Raw genomic sequence first — 19,634 nt, 5'->3', positions numbered from 1 at the left:
TTGGACTAGGACTGGGACTGCGCGCGCTGACACACACACGCACGCACGCACGCGCGCAGGCAGACATACACACACACACACACACATATATATTCTTAAAATCATGACTTCGACCATTATTTGTAGCTCTGGGGGTAGAGATATTATCTAGATGAAGAGCGCTATTACATTAGCAATAAAAATAATTACTGCAATAATCGTCATCCCTGTCACTTAAGAACACTAATCCACTTTCTTTTTATCGCCATCGTCCAATTTATCGCCGTGTTTTGGGTAATTAACTGGACGTTATGGTGCATAAGAGCGCGTATGATAAAAGCAATACCATTATGCAGAATTTAACAACTTCATAACAACTAAGGCGTTTTATTATGGTCATGAAACCCCTTGATGGCCGCTGGAGAGAGAGAGAGAGAGAGAGAGAGAGAGAGAGAGAGAGAGAGAGAGAGAGAGAGAGAGAAATTAATAGTAAGCCCAATGTTTACAAACAGCAGGAGCCGAAAACCTATAGGTAGCACATCCATACAGAGGAGTGGGGAAAATCTGGGCGTGCCCGATAACGCCCACTTCCATTCCAGACTTCCTCTTTTGTCTGCTTCCAAGTCTATCCGGCTGCTCTTCATTACGTAAGGCTCGCGCTTATCAACATAGCGCTTCGGACTTCTGCTTCGTATGCCTCACTTAGGGATGTAATGCTTCTTATACTTATTTAGATACTTTACATTAATACCAATACAATATCCAGAACATCCTCACAGTACAACCTGCAACCGTTTTCGCATAAAATTATATTATTTATATCATTAACAAATAAGTTTAAGCTTCGTGAACACGTGAGAAATAAATTCAGCAAATCACGATTTTTGGTAACGAAAAAAAAAAATCAATGCACTTCCTCGACTCACTCTGCATCAAAATGAGAAAAATCTGCACAAATTGTGTTCCTTCCCACAGCAAAACAGCTACCGATTTTTAAATCCTTTTGGGTTCAACTACATTTTCACCAAGTAAGCCTATAGTGACAGTTACCCGAGCGTGAGAACTCAAATCAAAACTCGTTTATATTTATAACCATTTCCATCAAGACCAACAGTAACGTAATTCAATAATCATCTGCTGATAATTGTTCTGAAATTATTTATATTTAATTTAAAAATGGGTTCAACGTCTTAATTATAATGCTAACTCTTCACTTTCCTGGAGAAATTAATACAGAACAGACAGTCCATATTTCCTTTGCATTTTTTTTCAAAAAGGCAAAAACACTGCAAACGGAGCAACAAAAATAAAAGAATACAATTACATTTCGTACTAGGAAAAACTTCCACATATGCTGAATACTCTCTCTCTCTCTCTCTCTCTGTATATGTCTCTCTCTTATAAATATATCTGTATATGCCAAATCAAAAGTCCTTCAAGAAATATAAATACAAAAATGGGGAATGTATCGTTAAATATAGCATATGTGTAAATATATATATATATATATATATATATATATATATATATATATATATATATATATATATATACATATATATATATGTGTATGTATGTATGTTAGTACATACAGTATAAACATATACAACCTATATATATATATATATATATATATTTTTTTTTTTCAGAAATCATAAGCTGGTGTCCTGCACATGACAAACTGTCCTTCACTGCAAGAAGGATCAGTCCAACAGACAGCTCCTTTGTCAAGGTAGTCGTTCCGTTAAGAGCTTCTGCAAAAGTTTTAGGGAAAGGCTTTTGGACGAACGAATATTGGAGGAAAAAGTGTTAAATAATCAAAATATAACAGTAAATAAACGAGCTTATTCTAAAAAATTTATTATTAAATTTGAGAAAAATTAGACATTTTGTCTCGAAAAATCAACAGTAAAAAATCGGATTTGCTTTGAACTGCAAAAGAGTTTCGTTCAATGGCGAAGAGTGAAACCATCTTAAATGTCAAATATGTTCTACCTTATTTCTTGCTCTCTCTGAAAGGACAATGTTATCTCGGCAACAACTCGCACAAGAAATGTCAAACTTTCTCCCATAAAAGGATTACAGGAGATTACAAAACAGAGTTTACAGCCGAGCGCTGAAGCGTAAGAAGTTACGGAAGGCTCTTACTGTTACCTGGAACTTCAAATTATATTAAAAATTACACTTACCGAAGCAATGACAATAATAGTGAGAGAGAAACGCAACAAATCCACATAATAATAATAATAATAATAATAATAATAATAATAATAATAATAATAATAATAATAATAATGTTTACGTAATTCAGCAATAACTAAGTTAAATTACACGAAAATAAGAATTATATACTCTTACCCATGTACAGTACGTATAATCAGATACTGTTACCCAAGTACATACAACTAACATTATTCAAAATATGTTGGTAATAAACAAAATATTTACCGCAATAACGTAAATCACCGTAAACATCACAAATTATTAAGACTGTCTGGAATCCACGTCCATAGGTAACAGTGAAAGATATTTCTCTTACGTGACAACATGAAATATCCCAATGTAGAGTAATTTAAACTAATTCCAGAACTGTAAGGATGGCGCTGGTGCCTAGAAAGTGGAGTCGCTGTTGCACATCTCAGAAATCAACGAAGGTCACTACCAAGAAAGACCAAGTTTTAACCTCAAACAAAGGCTCATCTCCCTTTAAAAGGCGTAGGTGCCTCGTCTCTGCAGCTATGGAGAAAAGGGACTTAATCAAACTGACCTTAAGCAAATTAAAGAAGCAGCTGAGAAAGCGTAGTGATGAGAACAAGAAACAAAAATACTTTCTAAGAGAAGATACAACCGACTGCAAAAGAAATGGCACAAAAAAAACTCCTTGAAGAGTTAGGCAACTGCTGCTATAGAGCTAATTTAAATGGATTTATTTATGAAACTGTTTAACCAACGCACACAGTCGCACTTCGAGACTCGTATGGACTGGCCGAAGTGTTTGTCCTTAAATGATAACTGAAAACAAGAGCAAGGAAAAACTGAAAAGGTTAACAAAGTAGGGAGAGACCTAGGGGAACGGATGACTAGTATTAAGTAGAATGCAATTGGCTGGGGTCAAAGGGTTACTGCAAAGAACCTTTCGTTCCATCTACAGTGAACCGCGCGAAGTACACTCTCAGTAGTATCCTAAGGGCACAAAAGGTATTGTCAATGAGACAAGTCATCACCTGTAACAGAGATGCCACGCCAACAAGAAAGCAATTAAGGATCAAAGTCAGCAACAGGCAAATAACCAGGGGGGAAATGAGATTAGCCAAGAAGCTACACAAATGCTTTATATTACTCTATTCAGATGAAGAGAGTTAGAAAGGAAATATTGGCCAATGAATTTTTAACATCCAAGCTCAAGAATTCAACTAGAGCGGTTACTACAAATGTAGGGGATCCAAAATCCTAATCAAACTGCCAATCCCATTCTGTGATTTTAGCCTAAACTACAGACATATCATAATAGTATCAATATTCCAGAAATTCAGCCACACAAGATCTCATGTTAGATAACTGAATAAGCACATGCGTCGTCTAACTTCGCGACTAGAGACAATAAGTTAAGGCAACATCTGGAGTTTACTCTAGTATCAACTTGTTTTCCTCTAAGATGTTTCATTTTCATACAACAACAAGACTTACGGGAGCAAGAAAACGAACAGATAAGAGCACTGGAGGCAATACGCCAAGAACTACAACTAAACACATAGAGTCTTTTGCTGTAACATATTTTTTTCAGCCTTTTAATCGACGGTGCATAGAAATATAAAAGTAGAGGATAGGGAAGCATCCTGCGCAAGTTCTTAGTTCGCATTCAGAACAAAGTCACGAAACGCGATTATACGAGTATAATTATGTATAAAAAAGCTATCTCAAAGTAATTGTGAACAGCTACTTACAGACAAAATCTTTCTAACAAATAAAAAAAAAACATTAGCAATTTTTCATCCTCAAAAAATAGAATAAAGCTTTCCTATTTACCTAGACTAAAGAATCCCAACCATACAATTACACAGCAAAATAAGAAACTTTAAAAAAAGCTATAAATGTGATCACGTCCCTCCCATAACAAATCTTGCAAACGGGTCAATCTGCAAACATATTAGTATGCCATAACTGACGTCTGACGTTTCCCTTAATGGGTTTAGCCCAGATCGCTTCAGATTAGCCGAGATGGGCCTTCATTGCATTCGGCGTCTTCAGAGCACTGGAAGCTTTCTCATATGCATAGAATATATAACCTGTGAGACGTTGTAAGGCGTTTATAACGGAGGTGGAATATTGCACACAATTTGGGGCAAATGGGTACACTGAAGATATTTCTAAAATATATACGGTATACTGACATAAGCATCTAAAATATATATCGACATCATCTTCTTCATAAGTATCTAAAATATATACTGATATCAGTATCTAAAGTATATACTGATATCAGTATCTAAAATATATACTGATACCAGTATCTAAAATATATACTGATATCAGTATCTACAATATATACTGACATAAGCATCTAAAATATATATTGACATCTTCTTCTTCATAAGTATCTAAAATATATACTGATACCAGTATCTAAAATATATACTGATATCAGTATCTAAAATATATACTGATATAAGTATCTACAATATATACTGATATAAGCATCTAAAATACTGTATATACTGATATCAGTATCTAAAATATACGCAAATGTAAGTATCCACTCACATCACTTCTTTTTTAAAATACGTTCTCGATACTAGGCTGACATAATGGTATTAAACAATTAAATCTAATCTTAGCTAAATGAAAAAACAAAGGTGAATGAGGCACCTACGAAACTCTAATTTCACTATAGGGTACTTGATAAAAACCACCATATAATCCAAATGAAATAATAGTAACATGATATTTTAAAGAAATATGACAATTTTCGCTAAGTGATGTACATTATTTATTCTTGTGCCGCAAAAAGATCTGAAACTAATAAACTATTTAAGATGAAAATCTTAACCAAGACCAAAAATATGCCGTCTCAACGCGTTGATCTAAATAATTACAAAAACGTGTATAAAAATCAACTAAAGGAATAATCTAATGAAAAAAAGTCAAGGCTAAAAACTGGTATTTTCACCTCAATGACACGAAAACTTAAGAATAGTCTATCAAAAGGTCTCGCACATGGCGTGCTTGTCTAAAAATACACGTCAATAATTCCGTGTTGTGTTTATCTCATAAGGCGAAAAGATGGGTACACGTTTGTTCCTTCGCCTTGTCAAGGAGATGAACATGATTAAAACGACCACTAATGTGGCCTGCAAAAGACCTAAGGAACAGGTGCAGAAGCAATGGGTCACAAAGAGACCCAAGAAGCCAACAATATGAGTAAGGGTCGTGCCAACAATGTGAGAAAGGGTCAAGGATTTCCGTCAAGATACAGGGACTGCAATGTTCAGTAAAAGATTGATTTCCATCATTGAAACTTCGATTCTCTCCCCTTTCCAACCGTTCTTTCAGGTTGCTGCCGAAAACGACTTATCTGTCCTAAATGATTGATACAGATGCCACCGAATGGTAATAACAGGTGTTTTAAAAATCATTTCCAATGAAGAGGTTTGAAACCCGGTGTTAACTCCCTAACAAACAGTACGGTCCCCACTTCCTTTTGGGTAATAATACTATGGAATGGAATATAAAATTTAGGCCAAAGGCCTATGATGTCATTCAGCGCTGAAAGGGAAATTGAGAGTAGAAAGTGCTTAAAGGTTTAACAGGAGGAAAACCTCGCAGTTGCACTTAGAAACAATTGTTAGGAGAGGGTGGAAAGTAAGATGGAAGAAAGAAAATATGAACGGAGGTACTGTAAAAGGAATGGAAGGGGTTCCAGCTAGGGGCCGAAGGGACGCTTTCAAAGAACCTTAAGTAATAATTATAGTGCACCGCGTAAGACGCGCTATAATCATTACTCAAGGGGGAAGCCTACCGCCTAGTGATGTTGGAAACAAGGCGGGGAAAACACAAAGAATCGGGCTTAAACTAAAAGGAAGAGACAGATCTCTCTCTTGGAATATAGAAGAATTTAGGAACGGGAAAACTTAAGTTCTAATTCCAAATCTGATACAGGTAAAAATGATTCTTTGCCCCTCTGTATTAATCCATTACAAAATGATTCAATATTCCCGAATGTTTGACACTGAATATATCAGCACCCCCTCTTCTCTTGTGAAGAAAAAGCCCCCTTGTATTTTTTACAGGTCAATTCGATACTGTCACTTTTCTCGTTTGAAGAATATTGTACATAAGACACGACCTTACTCAAGATATCTCACAAATAAACTAACCTACAAAGAGAAAAACTTCAATGGTACTCTTTCCGGTTCCTACAAAATATAACTTTACCAAATACCTTTCTAAACCCATTTAGAGGCCATCACTGTATAGAGCAATCATCAACTCTCCACTCGAATAAAAACAAGGGCAGGATGAAAGAAGCAAAATTTCTTTGATATCAGGAATAACTCAAAAGAACTTTAACGAGAAGAAAGCAAGACGCCTAGTGATGTCTTGAGGGAAGCCTAGAACAGCACTGTCGTATTTCTAAAAGGTAACTAAGATAAAAAGAACTTGAGTAATTACCAACAACTATAAAGAGGAAAAATAAAGAAATAAAGTACGGTACATGGCAGTGCAGGTAAAAATTATGGAGACAAACATGTAAGTAGAGTCGAAACTTGGAGTACACTGAACAAAAATAAATCAAGAAAATCAAAGTCATTCCGACGCAACGCCATCTCACATGCGAACAGAGACGTGTCACAACCAAATGTGACACCTCGTCCTTAAGATGAAGTATGTCAACTTAAACGTACATGCATCGGTGATGTGACCGATCGATACACGCAACGCGATTGCACGTGGTGTTTACGAGAGAGAGAGAGAGAGAGAGAGAGAGAGAGAGAGAGAGAGAGAGAATGTCGATCCAAGGTACGACTCCCACGAGACGACTGTGTGCTACAATGTCACCAAGGTAAGTTATCCACCCCATTTCTTTGCTGCTTCAGAGGCGGGTGATGGGCGGGACGTTGGCTAGGGGATGAGAGGGGTGGGGAAGAGGGCTTTAAAAGTCACTAGGGGGAACAGTGGTGATGGGTGTTCTTACGACTAGAAATAGAGAGAGGATGGGGTGGCGATAGCTTTGAAGCCCAGAAAAAAAAAAAGATCTTCCGCTTTTTAATTAAGACACCGGACAGAGGGAGATGGTAGCAAGGAAGACAGAGGAGGAGGAGGAGGAGGAGGAGGAGGAGGAGGAGGAGGAGAGAGAGAAAATAAAAGAAACAGATTGGAAAGCCGTGTCGTGAGTTGGAAATATGAATCCTCATCATAGACAAGAAAAGATGGAGTTCACGATCCACTCGCAGGCACGTGAGGTGAGAAAATCGAAACCCAATTTTGCCTTATCACAGAAAATAAACCATGGAGGGTGTACATCCAGCAACTGACAAAGAGCATGAACTCTTTGTTGACTGTATTTGCTGCTTTGGAAATGGGGAACAATGACAATAGGTGTGAGGAATTCTCGTGCGGTTATTAAATCTGTCCACAAATGAAGTCGAGATAAAAGTGAAAGTTTTATGATCTGTCCTACCACAATAGTGCTAATAACAAGGGCCATTTCAGATTAAGTGAAGCAATTTTAATAAATCCACATTCTCGTCAGTGTTATTCTTCGCATTTGTGTTTTGGTTAAAGAAATGAGGAAAACTAGCATTATAAAAGTAATAACAGAAGACTGAACGAATGGAAATCCATGAGCAAGGCGCCTTCGAACTTGGCCCGAGTTAGAGTGACAAAAATGAGAAAGGAATCCACTCCGCCGTTTTTGACAAATTGTTGGGGAAACGAGACTAAACTGATACAGCTGGTGCCTTGGAATTTTCGTTCCCCCATCACGTCTATATTACGTTTCATATTTCAAAGATATATGTCGTTGATATTCACGAACTTGTCCAATGTTCAAATGCAAAGTAGAACAAGAATAATATACATTTGACATTTTTTTTTTAACTATGCGCCCGTTCCTTCAACCGAAAATAGATTTCAGGTTTCTTCACGTAACGTAGGAACATATAATATACATTTTGAAAGCACAAGGCACTAATAAATTCGAGGGCTATAAACTTGAAATCTTTTAGGGTCGTTTGTCGTAACAATTACTATAGAGACTGTTTATTTTTTTTTATTTCCCCCTTTCTCTATAGCTGCCTTTATATTTTGCAAAGTTAAATAAGACACAAAAGAAAAACGAAAATAAAAAAGTTCCATCTACGTAAATTTTTCGGCTACATAAATTCCAAACGAGACATTCTTCAGTACCAAGTACTTGACAGACGAGTCAAGAATAAATGAACCATGAGAAGTAAGTTGAAAGGACAGCCTTAGCAGTCTTAGTTTTCCTACATTAAGTGTTATCGGAAGAAGAATTCGTTGTATTTTCTTATGATGCTGAGAATCCTAGTGAGGTTATCATTAAAATTCAACATATCAAATGCACCAAAAAAGGCAATTAAGTGTCCAAGATACAAACGCAAAATATGAAATACCAAACTTTCTTCGCATCAAAGTGGCGTGGGATAATCTATACGCTTGCCAATCATACCCAAGGTTAAGTATAAATTATACAGCAACACATCTATCATCGCAAGAGCCATCACAACAACTGAGATCGATGACATACCGTTCGACAGGTCGAAAGTGCGACAAAAGTTCTTCATAATACACCAAAAGAAAATAACGCCACAGAACCATATACAGTATGAAGAAAAATAAAACTTTAACTTTTCAACCCACCACCTAGTTCTCAGTCCAAGTCGAAATGAACACATGATTTAACTGTTGCTTTATCCTTCTTCTGTTTGTCGTACTGACTGATGTACAGCCCTATTTTTACTTCACCTTATGTTTCTGATATACTACGTTTATCTACATGAAAAGCCAAACACAAATTTTAAGGGACAAAAAAAAAAAAAAATAGTACACAAAACGAATTAATCTTTATCGTATTTCATTTACAGCAACACTGCGACAGATCTTCCTCTGCTTATTTACAAATACATGCAACGTAAAAAAAGAATATTCCATCCTGAGGCATGACGTTCTAAAATAATGGATGGCTTACATCCATCTTCGTTAGAGCATTTCCTTAAAGTTCACGTCCTTTCATGGTAACAATACCGGCGTGATCTCTTTCCCAAAACCTGATGCATGTTAAGTTCGTGAAAAAATACGAATTTTTTTCACCATTTCGGCCACTTCAAAGCTTTGTGTTTCAGTTACTTGAACCTTCGGGTTAAGATTTATTTTTAGCTACATTAGCGACCTCGTTACCCCTGAAAGCTTCGTTGCGTACGGTTTAATTACAGCCATGGCTGTCTGCCTATTTTAATTACCCGCTCTGAAAGTACCACTGCGTCATTTACCTTCTCGAGAGGGGTATCACTGTATTAATTACATTTGTGGAGGTCTTACTGTAGCAGTAACTTTCTGATGGAGTTCATGAAAAGCCAGCAACATTCTTGAAGATTCTATGTGACGATTACCTTTCGAGGAGGTATGATAGGCTAATTACATTCCAAAGAAGGTATTACCGCGTCGATTACTTTCAAGTGCAGGTCTAAAAGTGCCCGGTAAATGTGGATGGGTAACTCTGCGTTGTATACCTTAGGTGGGCACATTGCAGCTTCAGTTACACTTGTGGTTTCCGTATGGGCGTTAACCTCTGAATGTGTTGTTATTCTAATAATTTCCACTGGGAGAGACGGGTACTGTATAGGTAATTGCAATCTGAATTACATAGTCGACCAATTTTTCAGGACGAACTATGCTAGTAACTAACAGTCGGAGAAGCGTTTCTATGTTATTTACCTTCAAGTGAAGCTATCCCTTCTTATTAACACTGTTGCACTACCCAAGTTCTCCGTGCTTTTTAATGTAATTTTATTGTGTCCGGCTTCAATAATTCATTAAATTTCGGTCAATAATGATAAAGATACATTACACTGTAAGTCTTTACACTGTAACGATTATAATTTACTCTTTTTATGACATAAAACTTGGCCAGTAGTATTTTAAGATATACACCAATTCACTAATATTAAAACAGCCAACACTTGAAATTCTCAATTTAACATTCATGTATAAACATTACAATGTACCCATACATTCCTGGAGAATGTGTGGGCTCATACTGTAAAAACAGGCAAATCGTATATATAAAAATGACAAAACTCAAACGTGTACGGAGTCCAATTGTGTGCTTTGCGCATGACTTGTGTGTGTTTGTGTGTGTGTATGATGTATGCATATATATATATACATATTATATATGTATACATACATACATATACATGCACATATGTATATATACACATCTATATAATATATATACATTTGTACAAAAATAAATAAATATACCTGTATATATACACATACATATCTATATGTGTATGTTATGTATATGTATATGTATATGTATATATATATATATATATATATATATATATATATATATATATATATATATATATATATAGATATAGATATAGATATATATTATGGTTTCTTTCAACATTAAGCCGTTTCCCCTCACATGGACCATGTTACTTTACCTGCCGAACCGTGGATGAATCTTGTGGAGTATAACATCCACATCATTGAGCTCTTCATACATCTACAAACAATGCTCATCAGCAGGGAAACGAATCTCCTACACACACTGCGTCTTTCACCTCTTCTCTCGCACACGCTCATACTCCTTTCAGATTAATGGCTTCCCTTTGCAATATTTCTTTCGTACCACCTATCCAACTATTTGCGTTCTTCCTCTCCTTCTCCTTCCTAACTTTTCAGCCTTTTTCCCCAGTCTGTCGCCTTTCGCTATTCCCGCATGACGAAACCATGTCCACACATCCAGCCACTCTCCCAAGCACACCTTTTCACCATTGCTTCTACGTAGGCTATTTACACAATTCTCACCTTTTCAGCTCTTCTTTCGACACATATTATGCAAACAGTTCCTCTCCACAGCTTCGACCTTCTATTTTTCCTTCGTTCACATTCATCATCCGCACTTCAAGGCTCAACACTGACATTTTTACATCTTCGTTCTGACCTTACAATTTCATTATGAACGAAGAACCTTTCCCACAGGTTGCCACTCCATGGGCAAGTTATATATATAAACACGTAGCTCTCCAAAATTAGTGCAGACAAGGCAAATAATCAGAACTACGGTGCCTTGGTCCAAATGGAATACTAACGGAGTACTGTTACTAAATCTGAACACCGCTATTTGACTATGAGCTAATACATTCAATCAAATAAACATACAAATAAATAAAATCTTAAATAATAATCATTGTCAATTTATTCCTCAAGTAATCATGAACACCGTCAAATTCGCAACAATGAACAAATAGATGTGTTATTGACAGACACCTGAATAAACAAGAAGCTGACCCCTCCGGTATTAAGTTGATTCAACAAAGATACGCGGAAATCGAAATAAACAAATAACTCAAATAGCAACAGAACCCAGAAATTGGTTCTTCGTGCTACTTGGAATGGAATATAGAATTTGGGCCAAAGGCCAAGTGCTGGGACCTATGAGGTCACTAAGCGCTGAAAGGAAAACTGAGAGTAAAAGATACAAAGGTGTACCACAGGAGGAAAGCCTCGCAGTTGCACTAAGAAACAATTGTTAGAAGAGGTGAGAAAATAAGATGGAAGAACGAATATGAAGGGAGGTACTGTAAAAGGAATGGAAGGGGTTTGCAGCTAGGTGCCGAAGGGACGCTGCAATGAACCTTAAGCATTGTCTACAGTGCACCGCGCATGAGGTGCAACTGACGGCACTACCCCCTATGAGGACGTGCTACCTAGGAAAGGACGCGAAAGTGTGTGTGTGTGTCTTTGCCTGTGCGCGTGTGTAACAGGATACATATATGATGTGAGTACTACTGCAGGCAAGATACATACCTTAATGAGAAGTGTGCATTAAGGATACAGATAATAAGAACGCATAAATATGCCTAAATACACTTAAAAAGTACGGATAATAGCAACGCGTAAGAAAAGCGTGCTTGAAAGGACACAGGCAATAATAAGACTTGAAACGACACAAACAACAATAAAAACACAACAATAATACAAAGAGAGAGAAAAAGAAAACATGACGTTAAGCTGCTTCTTTCCCTTGCTGATGTTCCCGGCCAGGGATCAAAACAAGCAGGGAAAAACAGAAAAAGATCAAGGATAAGAATTTCGCGGGCAAACAGCACGTGAGGGATCAAAATGTTGTTCCGTCATACGACTGAGAAAAGGCAAGGGAGCAAAAGTTAAAATTCGCATTATTTCCCTAAACATTTTTATTTTGGCAACACTTCTTACATCAAAACTTATCGCGTCATGTGTTTACGCACGTCGCATTTGTAAAAGGAACGTCATTGTAGTTTGTTCTATTGACGGAGGGCACTGAACCTTTCTTAAGAGGACATGACCTAAAAACATGCATTTCTAAAAAAATTTGTAAAAATAAACGAATTAAATTTTTTCCTAAGTCATTTCGCTGACACCGCAAGTTTCATTAAACATTAGTGTAAAAGGCAACAGACCATACGAATGAAGGGGAGAGCCATGGGTCACAATGGGGATCGAGAAACCAGAAGAGTGAATAAAAAAGTGAAACAAAGTCATTCGAATATCGAAGGAAGAAACTATGAGAAATATCTGTGCCCAAGTATATTTTTCTGTAAGACTCTGAAGAACTGTGGCAAATATCGCTAGCTTGCTCATAATCAAAATGAGAAAAAATGCATCAATACAATGAAAAAGGAAGATAAAATGAAACACCATCAAAGCTACACAAAAACTTTATAAACCTAGCGATCACAACGAGTATTCATATATGCAAGTGTGGATCTGCATATATCTATCTATCTATCTATATATATATATATGGTATATATATATATATATATATATATATATATATATATAGATAGATAGATAGATAGATATATGTATACATACACACATGTATACATGTATACAAACATATATACATAAATACAACCACTACAGGTAAACAAGCTTTCGGCGAATCAGCAAATATACAACCAATAAACACAAGAAAGTAACAGAAAAAAATATTAAAATTCTCTTGTACTCTCTTTCAACACATACACAAAAATATAGTTTATAACGTACAACTCCTCTTCCAGGCAACATAGATAAAGTAAAAAAAATATAATTTCTCGCTATGAATTTAAAACTTACAGCGCCCGGATTAACCAACGTTAAACCTAAATCCAAGTGCCGGAGCGAAGTAGGGCCGCCAGACTCTGCGATAGCCAATCGACAAAGATTTTGACCTTTTACGTACAGATGACGTCATTGTCTTCGATTGGTCTATTCTTATTCGGTGAACGTTTTACTGTCACACCGAAACTTCACCAGTGTCGGCCTACGTCATTTCGACAGAGTGATTATAGAAAGAATGCAATGTCTTGAAGGCGGGAATTCCATGAGATATATGCAACACAATTTACTAATCACAAAAATTAAGAAATATTCTATAAGAATAAATTATGACAAAACGCCTGGAACATGGTCAAAAGGAACGTCGTAGAGAAAACTAACGAGATATTCAGAAGCCTGCCCTGACAGATCATCCATTCCGACTGCCATTTCCCAGATACCCAACTACGAGATATTTAGGATTTTGAGCGAGGTACAGACGGGGAGACGACATATACAAACTACAGTTCAGATCCGTCTCTCGTGTCTGCAAAGTCTGATGACAGGGTAACATCCTGCTTGGAAATACCGAAAGGAAGGGGGTGGGGTGGGGAAGGAACCACTGTGACAGTAATAAGAGCAAGTACTTTAAGAGAGACAGAAAGTGGAAAAAAAAAAAAAAATAATATTCATGTAAATATATATCCATATATAATACATATGTATATATATATATATATGTGTGTGTATATATATATATATATATATATATATATATATATATATATATATATATAGAGAGAGAGAGAGAGAGAGAGAGAGAGAGAGAGAGAGAGAGAGAATTTATTTAAAAACATTCGTCAAATGGAAGCAGGGAAGGGGAACTTTCTTCAAACCACTTACTTGAGCTTAGCACTGACTCCGTCAGCGTGCCTCCCGAAGAAAGGGAGAGAGTAGGCCACGACCCACATGCGAGAGGCGTTGCAGTCGAAAATGGGATGGGGGGTCCAGAAGCCGTCGGTTTCCCGCGTCAGCGCCACCGACGGGGTGCGCGGACCCTCAGACATAGGCAGGGGAATATTGTTGTTCGGGTTAATGCTGCTGCCATTGATACGTCGAGACAACGATCGAAACCTGTAAGAAGAAAGAAAGAATACGTTTAGTATCTTTCGCTTTAAATATAATTACTGACATAAATCATCCGAAAAAATTTGCTACACGTGAAAAAAATACCAAAGTTTGTATATATTCAGAATGCATATTGGCATGTATGTTCACTAACACACCCATCAATATATATATATATATATATATATATATATATATATATATATATATATATATATATATATATATATATATATATATATATATATATATATATATATATATATATACATAAATATATATTTATATATGCATATGAATACATATGTATAATATTCATATATACATGTAATGAAGTTACATCAACAAAATTGTAAATTTGCACAGGTAGAGTAATCTACTAATTTTCTTCCCTCACTGTTCCTTCAGAATCTCTAACAATTTTTACAACCTCAAATCATGAAGAGAGAATGAGGGCCAAAAACTCGTGAAAGAAATCAACAAAGAAACTGCTAATGCCACAGACAATCTTTGGAATAAAAATCATCGGTAAACGTAAAAGAATAAATGCATCACAGAGCCACACTCTTACTACCAGCCTGGGATTCGTGCATGGGATGCCTTGAAATAATCAACTGGCCAAGAAGGTGAAAATTTAAATTAAGATTATAAATACAAAGGCACAATGCTACGCACCAGATAGGAGTGCGGCTGAAGACTTAATAAATATTAAGGAAGAAAAACTAAGCAGTTGATTAAAAGTGAGAGAGGACCAGCAAAAATACAAAAAAAAAAAAATAAAATAAAAATGAAAAACAAATCCAGGTCTGGAAAAAAATCAAAAGACTAAATGAGGCGCAAGGATATAGGATGTCAAGAGCAGCGAGGGGTTTAAAAATTCTAAAAATATATTAGAAGACCCGGATGCCTGTAATGTGCACCTCGAGTGTATGAGCTCATAAACAAAATTCAGAAAGAAGAACGGACCAATAAAGGCCGGTCAAACTTAAAAGACGCAGAAGAGACAAATAAGAGTTTAACTTGATGATCATTCTGATGTTTGCTTACGGAAATATAAACAATTCAACAATTTTTTTTATCAACATAAACCCAAATTTACGTAATATTGCAAGAAATGGTGAGGCATCGGATTCTACTTGAAGGGAAAAGTGTTTTCACTTTTCCGACCGATTGAATGATGATAAGAAACTTGCTCTCATTGTAAAGCAAAGCATATATGCTGATCAACTAAAGAATCGACATATACAAAATTAAGAACATTTACATAAATGAATGAATTATATTACAATCATGGTCAATGTATTCGTTCAGAGGACAGAATTAGGAGCTCTAGAACAAATTCCTTTATTTTCCGTTATGGGGTGAACATCTTTCCACAAAATTAGGCATGTATGCGGTCTTATGAGATCACAGAGTTCTTCAATGCGGGATAATCAACTCGGGGAAATTAGCTAGCTGTCGACTTATGGATGTTAATCGCTATAAATATTGCTAACATAATTAAGTAACCATCAGGTATTACGGTTATCCTTTGATAGCTGCATCTGCTGATAATTTGAAGCAAAAAAGAACTTCGATTCATTCCTTAAATACAAATGAGCAAAACGCTAACATGCAAATGAGCAATTACACACTGACTTGTGATGAATTCCTAGATAAAGCAGCATATATTAACAAGGAATCCTAAACTAAAAACGCTGGAAATTCAGCCCTGTTTCTAGCATGAAACGGAACTACGGGTTAGTTCACAATTACGGCAGATGTTTCCCAATGAGGTTCTAGAACAAGAAAACATCAAGCAGTATTGCTATATGTAAAGGGAAGAGAAATCTGTAGAATCTGTTTATGTACATTCCTCACTACCCACCACACACAAAAAAAAAAACTCAAAATGACATTTATGTCAAAGGTTTTGGTTAAGCGCCCCACCCTACCACCCCTATACAGAAAAAAAAGAATGACAGTTATATCAAGCTTTTGGTTACACGCCCCACCCCCTAAAACACACACACACACACACACACACACACACACACACACACACAGAATGACAGTTATATCAAAACTTGGCAAGTTCTATTACATTACCGGAAGTGAAAGCGGAGCCGCAAGTGATATATTCTACGGATACTGATACACACATTTCACTCTTCAGGGGCGTCCCCAAACATCTATTTTACTGCGTACCGGAATACCTTCTGGCACCCAAATTGATCGCACGGAGGATCTGGGCGCCCGCTTGAAATATAATGCTCCTAACAGTTATCACGCGCATAAACATTTTTATGTCTCATGGCAACCATTCAGGCAAATAGGGGAATACCTGGCGATCGTGATTTCGACCCAAGCACCCGCAATGATACAACGTCTCGGATCCAAAATGGTACTTGGCTGAGCGTGAAGCCATAAAGCCACGACATACATGGAACTTCCGCCTCTCCCTCCTACTTCTCCTTTCCACTAATGACCTCGTAACGTCAGATAAACAACCCTTGTTGCTGCCCCGGAGGAGGACGGCTTCTCTCCTAAGTCACGCTAAGGCCAATTTCTACGACTCAATCTGTTTCTTCATCGACAGATGCAGAGTTGCGGCTTGCAGGGACACATATATAAGTAAATTACATCCATATGCACACACACGTATATATACTGTATATATTATATATACAAAACTATCTATCGATACATAACATATATACCATATCGATAGATAAGTTTTGTATACATATACATATACATATACACATACATACATACATACATATATATATATATATATATATATATATATATATATATATATATATATATATATATATATATATATAAATTATTGCAATTTGAAGATAGTGCGAAGGACACAGCCTTCCTGTTACTCAGCTTGTCGCTAAGAATAAGGTGTCTACATAAACGTCCTTTTTCTTGACTCCACAAGACGCTAGTACACATTTGAAGCTGGGTAGACCGGTGGGCGGTAAGTTTTAGAAAGAACGACGTACCTAACTACCTTGAGCCCCGAGCTGTATCGCTCAGCTTCATGCTTTGAATGTGAATATATTCATACATACATACATACATACATACATACATACATACATACATAAAGACGTGACTAAAAATGGCAAACCATAACCAGATGATTATTCTCGGACAAAATTGACTCTTATTTCACAATTATACAGGACACCTCGTCACTAAGTACCGTTACTTAAGAATTGCAATTCCAGATATTCAATGAATTCCTAACAATAATTGAATTTTACTTGGCATCTATATGAATACCAAATGTCATCATAATTATAGTTACTACGTAATATAAGGACACTCAGCTCTCTTACAAGGGAATATGGAAAGAACAATCTTATATCTTTCACCATTAAAGCGCAAACACTTCATCAGCAATAATAGTATAATTAATAGTGCTTCAAACATGACGCCGTATCATAACAAATATGCCACTGTTAATCATCCAACGTGTCTGAATATATCCATTTATGGCAGTTCAATAGATGTCGCCTTGACAACAATTAAATCGCCATCTGATCCATTACGACATTCCAGATATTACCTGCTGTCAGATATACGTGACATATGGGATGGCTTGCTTAAAACAGACATGAAGCAGATTCTATAAGGCCTTAATAGAACTGTGAGTGATAACCATTTTGATGAATATCCCCTCGACAGAACAATGAATTAAGAAGAGTCGTATTCTGACACTCTAATACTTCAACGGACTGGTGAAATCTCTCGTTTAGCCGTTCCTCAATGTTTATTTTAAGAGTCCATTTTATTTCACGTCTCAATATTAGTCTAAAACAATTTCATTTCAAGACACTACTCAAGTCTTCACTTCATTTTCGACGGCCCTTACGGAAATAACATAATTTCATGTGGCTGAAGACTACTTCGTTAAGTTCAAACAAAGTTAAATAACTAATGCTGGTCTTCTTGAAGCTTATATTGCTGAAACTATGCCCTCCAATGATTATAACCAATCCCTTCAAGCGTAAAATTCGACGTGAAATACGAGCTACAATTTGCAGTTCGTACCCTGAACTCCTTCCATTACATATTATATGTGGTCGTTCTCTCTCTCTCTCTCTCTCTCTCTCTCTCTCTCTCTCTCTCTCTCTCTCTCTCTCTCTCTCTGTTATTAAGATATTAATGAATATTATGCAGAGAGTGAAAAGATGAAATGGAGATACAGAACTGAGTAAAAACAATTTACAATGAAGCCCTCCCCATGAATCCATAAGGTCATACATGCGCAGCAATGAATTCACGAGCTGTAATCCTTTTATCAGAATATCGACATATTCACAAACAATATGGAAAAACAAACGCACAAAAAAAGAAAAGAAAAACTATGCTGCCATAAAACGAGTGACAGGAGAAATGACATTACCAGGCTGATGACAACATTTAACCCACAGTAAATTGTGCATGAATGTTGGAAATTGCATGGTCAAAGTGATTATTGATTTAGACCCATATCACAGATTAAACGAACTGGAAAAGGGGGTGAAAAAGGGGGTGATGGTCGTAGGCTACTCCACATTTATGGCGAGGGGAAAACGGTGGAAATGACAAGGGAGAATTTCATACATTTACGAGATAATATAGTAAAAAGTAAGTAATATTTCGGAAAAGAGAAAGACAGAATCTGATAGCAAAACAACATACAAAAATAAAATACTATATTGGGCTTAAAATACTAGAAAGTTACCCCTCCCCCACAAAAAAAAAAAAGAAAAAAAATGAGCCGGAAAGAGGCAATGACTCGGAAAGGAAAATAAATCAGGGGGAAAATTGTTTCTCAAGGATACAAAATAGAAATGGGATGAACATCTTCCATACCAGCTACTCATTTCTTCAAGCTTTCCCTTTTTCCATTTTCTTCTTTTAAAAGTAAAGCCAACCGACAATAGAAAAAAAAAGAGGGGATACAAAACCTATCCACACAAGCAAAGCATCCCTCGGGAAGTCTCGAGCAACCCAAAATGTCCCCTCTTTCTTGGCTTTGCATGAATCTGGATTTTTTCATCTTCTGCCAAGGCATGGACAAGTTTTTACCCCTTTCCTAACAAGCTTTATAAAACTCTTCTCTCCTTCTGCTGCCAAACTTTGGAAGACTAGCTGCTCTCTGCTGCCAAGCTCTGAAAAACTGCTTCTTCTGTTTTCCATAATTTTAATAACCT

At 36.5% G+C, this 19,634-nt stretch overlaps 1 protein-coding gene across 3 annotated transcripts in view; it reads right to left on the bottom strand.

Moving 5' to 3' along the window:
• Window positions 1-19,634, bottom strand: part of smog (G-protein coupled receptor 158 smog) — a 563,528-nt gene that overhangs the window by 257,943 nt on the left and 285,951 nt on the right. For all 3 annotated transcript variants that reach the window (XM_067119738.1, XM_067119720.1, XM_067119729.1), the window contains one exon: window positions 14,209-14,439. In XM_067119738.1, the coding sequence (XP_066975839.1) occupies window positions 14,209-14,439 (231 nt within the window). The remainder of the gene's footprint in view (window positions 1-14,208; window positions 14,440-19,634) is intronic.

This window comes from Macrobrachium rosenbergii, chromosome 2 (assembly GCF_040412425.1).
Source record: "Macrobrachium rosenbergii isolate ZJJX-2024 chromosome 2, ASM4041242v1, whole genome shotgun sequence".
In the NCBI taxonomy this organism is placed as follows: Eukaryota; Metazoa; Arthropoda; class Malacostraca; order Decapoda; family Palaemonidae; genus Macrobrachium; species Macrobrachium rosenbergii.
Note: the sequence above shows the minus strand (reverse complement) of the source record. Positions and strands in the feature narration are given on the sequence as shown.